Source organism: Poecilia reticulata, linkage group LG5 (genome assembly GCF_000633615.1).
Source record: "Poecilia reticulata strain Guanapo linkage group LG5, Guppy_female_1.0+MT, whole genome shotgun sequence".
Classification (NCBI taxonomy): Eukaryota; Metazoa; Chordata; class Actinopteri; order Cyprinodontiformes; family Poeciliidae; genus Poecilia; species Poecilia reticulata.
The window spans coordinates 17,961,098-17,969,763 of record NC_024335.1 but is presented as its reverse complement, the minus strand read 5'-3'; the positions used below and the strand labels follow the sequence as shown (position 1 = coordinate 17,969,763).

At 41.1% G+C, this 8,666-nt stretch overlaps 1 protein-coding gene across 15 annotated transcripts in view; it reads left to right on the top strand.

Moving 5' to 3' along the window:
* The window catches only part of cast (calpastatin), a 43,455-nt gene that overhangs the window by 1,571 nt on the left and 33,218 nt on the right, over positions 1 to 8,666 (top strand). For 2 of the 15 annotated variants that reach the window (XM_008409447.2, XM_008409441.2), the window contains exon 1: positions 5,224 to 5,361. The exons of 11 other annotated variants lie outside the window; for them this stretch is intronic. In XM_008409447.2, the coding sequence (XP_008407669.1) occupies positions 5,290 to 5,361 (72 nt within the window). In that variant the 5' untranslated portion in view covers positions 5,224 to 5,289. Of the gene's footprint in view, positions 1 to 5,223; positions 5,362 to 8,666 lie in introns of those variants that run through there. 2 more of the 15 variants (XM_008409457.2, XM_008409452.2) reach the window with 1 other exon arrangement.

Sequence of the window (8,666 nt, the reverse complement as noted above, 5' to 3'; positions counted from 1 at the left end):
CACACACACACACACACACACACACACACACACACACACACACACACACACACACACACACACACACACAACTCATTCATTTGCACCAGGTTGATGAAATATGTTTTATTAATCTCATGAAATATAGCTCAGAGGTTTTTGGGGGATGTTTCAGTTTAATTGAGTGAATAAAATGAAATATACTGAAGTGAAATTGCTAACTGTGCAGCTATTAACTTTGTCTGTTATATGGATGTAATAAGTCTACCCTGTGGGTAGGGTAAGGTTTTGGTTTTCTGTGTTATTTTAGTAAAAAAAACAAAACAACCTAAAATAACAGGATTCGCACAAAGTTATTTCTTAGCTCATAAGGGTTTTAAATAGCTTACCATTGTGCTGTGTTTTCTGGAGTAATACAATCCAAAAGTGGGAGCAGCAGACAAAGACTGAATTATGAGAAACTCACCGTGGATTAGTGTTTGTTGTTTTATATTAACATGAAAGGGTGTGTGAGTGTGTGTGTGTGTGTGTGTGTGTGTGTTTGTCTCCCTCTGCTGTGTACAGTCACAGTCAGGTAAGCCTGGGTTATCCGTCACCCGATGACGAGATAAAGACTCTCTCTACAGATTCGGGAAAAGTCTTAGGATTCGCACAAAGTTATTTCTTAGCTCATTTTTCTTCTGGAGACTTTCAAGGCTTTGGATCGCTTTTATTGGGAAAAATCTAATTTTTATTAATTTTTTTCTTCTCTGTGTCTTATAATAAACTTCTCATGTTTTAGGTCAGTTAGGATGACCAAAATTATTTCTACTTGCTAAGACTAATAGGGTGTATTTTTACTACTTCCATATATCCAGATGTTTACACTAAGATTAATTTGCCATTAAATCATTTGTGGAAAACCAGATGACGATGGGGACGCTTAGGAAGCTTTCTGATTAGCTTAAAGTATTTCGATTAAACAGAGGCACACCTGGTTATACACTTTTGAGCAACTCCTCAAAGACACTGTTTCATTGTGTGACATCATGGGAAAAATGAAAGACATCAGCCCAGAAAACCAAGTCTGATTCATTCTTGGCTACAATTTCTGAATACCTGGAGTTGCCACAATAATCTGTCCAAACAATGATGTTAAAGAATAGACACTGTGGTATTGTCCAGCCTTCGTATCGTGCAGAGAGGAGACCGTTTTGGGTCTGAACTGTGCAGATCAACCTCAGATCAAAACAAAAAGGCTTTTGAAGAATCTGCCTGAAGTTGATTATTCACAATCAAACAAGTCCTGTATCAGCCTGGGCTGAAAGGCCACCAAGAGAGGGAGAAGCTTTCACTGCAAGAGCAAAACAAAATGGGGCAATTACAGTTTGGAAACAGACTCACAGTTTTATAGAGACGCGCTCTCGGTCTTTTGCCACAACGAGCACAACGATGATTCAGTAAATGGATTAGGTTGTTGCAGTCTCCGCCCGAGAAGCCGTGTTGATGCAAAGTGATGCTGACAGCTTGTGATATTGGATTTCATTACAGCTGACAGTACAACTCCATTTTAAGGAGATAGTGACATCAGCTGCCACGTCCTTGTTAACGTTTTCACATGAATTCACTTCAAGGGCGAACGATTAAGACGAGTTTCATGAACTTTTACTAAGCGTGTGCAGTGTAGGATGTAGGAGCAAGATCTGAAATCACATTTATTTGGACGTGAGATTCACTTTCAACGTGCTAACACACTCTGAGTGTCCTATGATCGCTTTCTGAATAATCTGATGTGCTTTTTGTTGAATTATTTAAGTTTCCTGTTTTATTTTTAGACCTCTTCCGTTTCTGCTTCTTTTTTTTTTTATTCCACACATAAAGATTTCAGATAATCAAACAAGTGTTTTTTTTCCAGATATAAATACAGAGAACAGTTTTTAAATTCTGTTTTTTTTTTAATACAACCAAGAAAATGATCTTAACTAACCTGGCCCATTGATAAAAATGTATCACCACCCCCACCCTCCCTCCTCCTGAAATCATGAATTACCTATAATTATCCACCTTCTTTGGAAAACTTTTCAACTGGCCACACCTGCGCCTGATTACTGCAGGATCTGTGGAATCAACGACTGACGGCACGAATTGGGTTAAATAATCTCAAAACACAACACGTCCTCAATCTATCGATCAATCTAAAGAAATTCTACATACGTAAGTCAAGAAATTAACCCGTTAAACCTGGCCAATGGTGGCTCAACCGCTTATTAGGTTTAGGGGCCAATTTCTTTTTCCACATAGGCCAAGGTTGGTTTGGAAATCGTTATTTGCTTTTTTTTGTATCTCTTCTGCTCATATCTGTGTCTGACATTAAAGTTTGTTTTGACGATTTGAGACATGTTAGCGTCATAAAAATAGAAAACATAAGAAATGTGCAAGGGTGCAGATACTTTTTCACAGCGTGCACTAAATGCACTGAGGCTCTAAATATAAAGAGGAACCCACAGATTAGCAGCAGAGTCCAGTTACATATACCACACTATATATAGGAGACAGTGATGGCATCTTCTAGTTTCTTATTTATACCTCAGTGACTGTATTTATATATTTTTTACGGTTGATTTTTTACGGTTGATTGCTGAAAAATGAAAAAAAAAAAAAATCCAAAACATTCATTTCAGTGCAGGTGTTAAAATGAAACTGTATTCACTGAACTTTCAGATAAAGCTCTGCTGATTTCTATCTAAATAGCTGTTTGGGACGCATCTGCAGCAGAAAACATTCATTTCCCATGGTGCACCAGCTTGTCTAGCAGGTTCATTTATCTGCGGTGTTTTACGCAGCCGAAGGCGTGCCGGTCTGACCGGGACCGTGCCAGGGTTTGCTATGTGGGAGAGCCTGTACTGTTACTCTGTTCTCACATGTTTCACGTATGATTGTTTCCATTAGTGCATGTGAAGTACGTTCTCAGGTAAAGGAGCCTGAACACCTTTGGTGACTTTTGTAGCGGTAGGGTGTGGAGGAAAAGGGTTTAGAAAAGGCACACTCGTATAACATGATTCGGTATGTCTGTATTTTTTTCCTACCCGAATAATCCCCTCTTTTTATTTTTGTAATAAATGCAGATATATCTCAAGTGGTTTTCTCTGGATATGCAAACTAGAGAAATTGAATTAGAGAAAAAAAAATGAGGAAGTAAACTGGTAAAAGAAAAACACATAATGGTTTCCACAGTGACTTGGGATTGAGGCAAGAGAAAAACATTTCTGTACCATCACAAACATAATCGAGCGGTTTCCTAAAGCTTTAACTGGAACTTTAATTGTCAGTGTGTCCATTTGAATCATGTATCTCTGGATTTCATATCTTCTGTTGTAGTCATCTGTCTTTGAAAAAAAAAAGCTCATTATTCTTCACTGTCAGATTGTTTGCCACCAAACAATCCAGGATTTATTTGAAGTGAAACTAAGTAGGATTTTGTGTAAATAATAATAAAAAGTATGGTGGAGGGATTGTTATTCTGTGGACTTGTTCCTGCACCTCTTGTTATTCCACGCTGGACCGCGTGGAATAACAAACCTGAGGACTCTGAATAAAAATCTGGTTGCCTCTGCCAGAAAATTGAACATAATGCTGTTAGTGGATTTGCTTGGTGAACTAATGATCCAAAAGATCTGGTCAATTTTAGTCACCAAGCCCAAAGGCCCCAGGAGAGAGACTATGAAAGGAGCAGTAGATCAAACATCCCTCTGTGTGAAAATTAAACCTTGTGTAACATAGAATAAGTGCTATTGGCAAAAAAAAAAGGGCTGTGCAAAATCGTAACATACGACCAACAATTACGGCGCTGATTTTGTTAGAAATTATTTATTTACCTAATGCTCATTCCACATTTCCAGAACAGGAGGCAATACATTTGCAACCTTCTTATCGGTACATTTATTCTTTAGCTGTAAGAAAGTCTTGCTATCTCAAATAGCTGAATAGTTTGTTAATAAAGTGATGCAATAAAGGGTGAGTGAGGGATGAGGTCATCCCACATGTTCGTAAAGTTCCTGAAATGCATCCCACTCCCATGTGTGTGTGCGCGTGTGTGTGTGTGTGTGTGTGGGCAGCACTGGACGCTCCCTGTTGTTTTTATGTCACAATGCTGATTCGTTTCCATCAAACAATTGTGTGTGTTTGAGAGAGACAGATTTGCTGCTTATGAAGCCTTAATGATTCACCTATTGAGACACACAAGTGAATGCGTTGTTCTGGGCTGGTTGAAACTGGTTGTGAAAGCGTTTGGTTGTCAAGAAAATTAATTTGACGTTAGGTTGAGGTGTGCTTCAAAAAGGCTGAAGAAGCCCAAACGGCTCAGTTGTCGGACTGAATGTGCCTCAGTGATTCAATCAAAGAATTTTTTTTTTTTTTACCTGCTCACCGCACCCATTAACTATTTAAAGAGAGACGTAAAGTTGTGGAGAAACGAAAGCATCAGAGATATGACAGAGATTGCAGTTTCTACTTTTGCTTAATTTATAAATTGTAAATGTAACATTAGCTCAGCTAAATAAAACCCACATTTCTTGTGATATTTCTTTTATTTGTTTTGCATATAGCAAGAGGAGTAGGGTAGGATTCACGACGCACACTCTCTCTCGCCTTCCCTTCAACCTTTGCACAGCTATTTATCTGTGTGTTCGCAGAGAAACACTCCCTACATTCCTGGCTGTTGAAAGCACGCCGCTCTGCTTTGCTGCCCATCGCAGCACAAAAACCTTTCTTGCCATGGACTTTCTTTTGCTCATTTAAACATTGATTATATCCAGGGTGTAACCTTTATCGCTTCCTGCTTTTATCTTTAAGAGGTAAAATCAGGGTGGTAAAAAAATAAGGTTAAAGTTCTCCACTCAGCGTTTTTCTTCTCTTTGTTTACTTTCCATGGTGATTCAACGAGGGTGTCGGGAACGTAGCACAAGCCTTTTATTACTGTATCCCTGTAGGAAGTGTGTGTGAACATGTGTTAGTGCCATTGGTGTAATAATTGTATGGCATAAAGATATGAAGATTTATTTTTTTCTATGCGCATATGGCTTTGTGTGTGCGTCCAAACATGATCTGATGTCAGCTCACGTCCCCTTATAGCCCAGAGACAGTTACACCGCTGCCTTCTCTGACTTTATCCAACATCTGATCCCTCTCTGCTCCTTAACCACACCTCCCAGTCGCTCTCCCCTCCCATCTCTTTTTTCATTCGCCGCTTCCTGCCTGCCTGCTGGGAACATGCTGCAAGCCGACAGATAGGACTCGCAGGCTGACAGACAAACACACACAGATTGGTCGAACATGGGCCAGATATTGAGCTGGATCCGAGGCCCGCGGGATGCCCAGGCCCTACAGGATGTGTCTGTGGAGGAGGTCTGTGCCAAATGTGTTTTATTTTGTATGCGTGTGTGTTTGTGTGCTTATGCCGTTGTAACTAATCTAAATGTGTCCACGTGCGGTTTGTTTTGGGACAAAATTTCAAACAGCATACTTCTAATGCAACGAGCTCACAGTGCTGTTAGTGCTCTTCGTGTGGTTTGTGGTACTTGTTGGACAAGAGGACTTATAGGGGAAACTCAGAGTCAACCCGAGTCAGACTTCACTCTCTCTCTCTCTTCAGGAATGTGCGAGGCTCCCGGTTTGCCTCTGAGTTCAGTGTGTGTGTGTATGTGTATGTGTGTGTGTGTGTTGCTCAGAGTGAGATATTCAACCAAGACGGAGACAAGGCCTGCAGTGTCCAACTCAAGCAGAAACAAACATTAAAAACTATCATGAAAATGTAGTAACCATTCTAATGCTGTTAGAAAAAAAACGAGAGTTTGGTTTTGGCTAACGTTTCAAAAAAGGGTTTGATTTCTGTTTCCCACCCTGAAACGTATTCCCATGTGCTTATCTAGAGCAGCAGATGAAGCAATTTGACTTGGGTGTGTATCCGCAATAAGACTAAATGCGTTGGACTTGTAAAACTGCATGTAGGTCGAACCCTGCAACCTCAGCCTCGTTATCTTTGGGCTCTCAACCTGACAGCCAGGGTGACTCCGTGGTGATTTATCCCAGACTGCGTCGATGTCGCCATCCTGTTATCAGGGTCGCTCTAGTTTGCTGCTAGGGGATTTTATTTGCTAATGGATTAGCGGAAGAGGCCTGAGCACAGAGAGCGTATCAGTGTTGCAGATGGAAGATATGTGCAGATCTGAAACACTGAAGTTGATCCAAACAGAAGACTGCAACCCTGGTCCTGGAGAGCTAACCTCACCTGCAGGTTTCAGATGTACTCCTGATGCTCTGCAGCAATGTGCAAGCTCACAATTAACAAGAACTAGATAATCTGTGTGAAGTTCAGTTCACACGGGTTGGGGCTAAATTGATTCGTATTGATCAGCACCTAATTAACTAAACTGAAGTCTCAATCCCACTATTAGCTTTCTTTGTCGTTCATCTCTGAATGACTTACATGTCAGTTTAATTAGAAGAATATAAACGCACACTAAGGATAATAGATCCATATAATTTACCAAAATGCCCACTTGATATCTATGTTGTAAATTAATCCAGAACATTTTAAGGAAAGCAAAGACTTGCAAACACTCTGCACTTCCACGTATGTTTCATTTTGTCCTTGTCTTGGAGTGCATGAACTGAAGTATAATTTTGCCAAATTTACAGTAAAGCGGTTTTGTCATTTGAAAATATAAGTCAAAATGAAGAGTGAGGCATGCATGAGCAAAGACATGAAGACAGATCTGTGCGTAACTTGTTGTCGTAAAGTCGTGACCGTGGCTCAGGAAGTTGGAGTTCGTCTTGTTAACTGGTGGGCCAGCGGTTTGAGCCCCTGGTTTGTTTCTGTGGTGGTCAGAGGCCCACTTGGTGCCAGTGCCTGGCAAGTTTCTCCCATTAACGCTTATCACCTCCAATGGGTGAATGACTGAATGTGGTGTGAAGCTGTTTTTGGGGTTCTCTGAACTCGATGAAGCTCTACACAAGTACAGGCCATTTACCGACGAAAGCAGTGGTGCCCAAAGTGGGTCCTCAAGAACACCGGCATCCTGCATGTTTTAGTTCTCTCCCTTCAAATGATGGCTCATTAGAAGGCCTAAGAGGAACACTGACATGCTGGAAAGGTTTTTATGACCACCAGGGAGAGAACTAAAATGTGCAGGATGCCGGTGTTCTCGAGGACAGACTTTGGGCACCCCATGACTAAAGCCTCAGTTGTAAGAACAAGCTGTGCACATCTGCAGTTATGCACATCCAATAATGTTGTGTGGATGTTAGTCGGTTTATTCTGAAAAGTGATGCTTTTCGTTGGAATTCACGACCCAGAAACTGGGTCTGGCCAGTGTTAGCTCTTTTTTATCTAATGTGGGGAGCGGGGAGTTTCCAGCTTGTTCTAATCACCCACGTCCGTCCTGGTTGTAGTGCAGCTGCAGCTTCTCCTGCAGCACACAGAGGACAGCACAGAGCCGACAGCGAAGTCAGTGTACTTCAGCATAGACACTGCACAGTACCAAAGAGCTGAAAGAGAAAGTCAGACAAAGGTCGGTGGGCACAGCAGAGCCTTTTTAAAGTTAAAGATCTGCAGATTTCATCGTTAGTTTACCAAATTCTGACCCGACTCTGTCAGGGCGCCACAGAGTTGTTATCTTAGCATTCTGATTAGCTCGGTTGCGTGACACTGTTGTTGAGAATGCTTCAGATTTTCTCATGAGACCTCATACAAACAGAACTGTTTAATACCACGTAGACGACATCTGTAAGATTTATTCTAGGAAATTACGTTGTCGTTGTTTATTCAGTGTTTAACTCAGATAGTTCAGAAAGAATTTGGCTCAGCTAGCTGAGTGCTATGCTAATGCCAGTTTGATTGCAGTTTGATTCATTCTGCTGAAGCTGAAGATATTACAGGTTCCTGGGTCAGAGATTGTTACCTTAACTTATTTCCAAAAAGGCTGCTGCTTTATAAGTGAATAAAGCTAAACGAAAATAAATAAAACAGAGCAACTTTAAAGTTTGTTAATTCTTCCTGTTACCTGTCTGACTCTCTCTTTTTGCACAGATATCTTGCAAAAAAAGGTCTCTACTCTTCCTTTATTGTTACTGGTTACTGAAAGCAGCTGTCATTGAGTCTCCTCCCCTCTGTAACAGACTCTACACGGAAGAGAGTTTGCAGGCTGACAGGAAATTCAGTGCAGCCCTGCTGGGTTGGCAGCAGGAACTGGTATCATGTGCATTTAGCTGACATCATATCACACCGTGTCCTTATGCTTATAGTCAAAAGTCACAAACATGACCTGTGAAGCAATGTGTGACCGCAGGTTCTAAGCAACATCAAAAATACACATAAAGTAAAAGGAGAAATGGAGCAAAAGGAGATGAGAATCATCAGCGCTGGTGGGATGAATCAGCCTGGAACACAACACTGAACTCGGAGGATGTGCGCGGTTCCAGGAGAGTGAAACACAATGTTATGATAAACCCAAACATATCTGGACCTGTCAAAGTCAGCTAAATGTAAACCTTTAATTTCCTTTAAGTTCTTAAGAATCGCTGCTGTTTTTCACGTCCCCATCCTGTGACGTTTCACTGCTCCCCTCCAGACTCGTGCTGTCAGATGTATCCTGTCGCTGTTCGTCTGGCTTGTTCCTGACTGTCGACTCAGTTGTTACGTAAAACTCGCT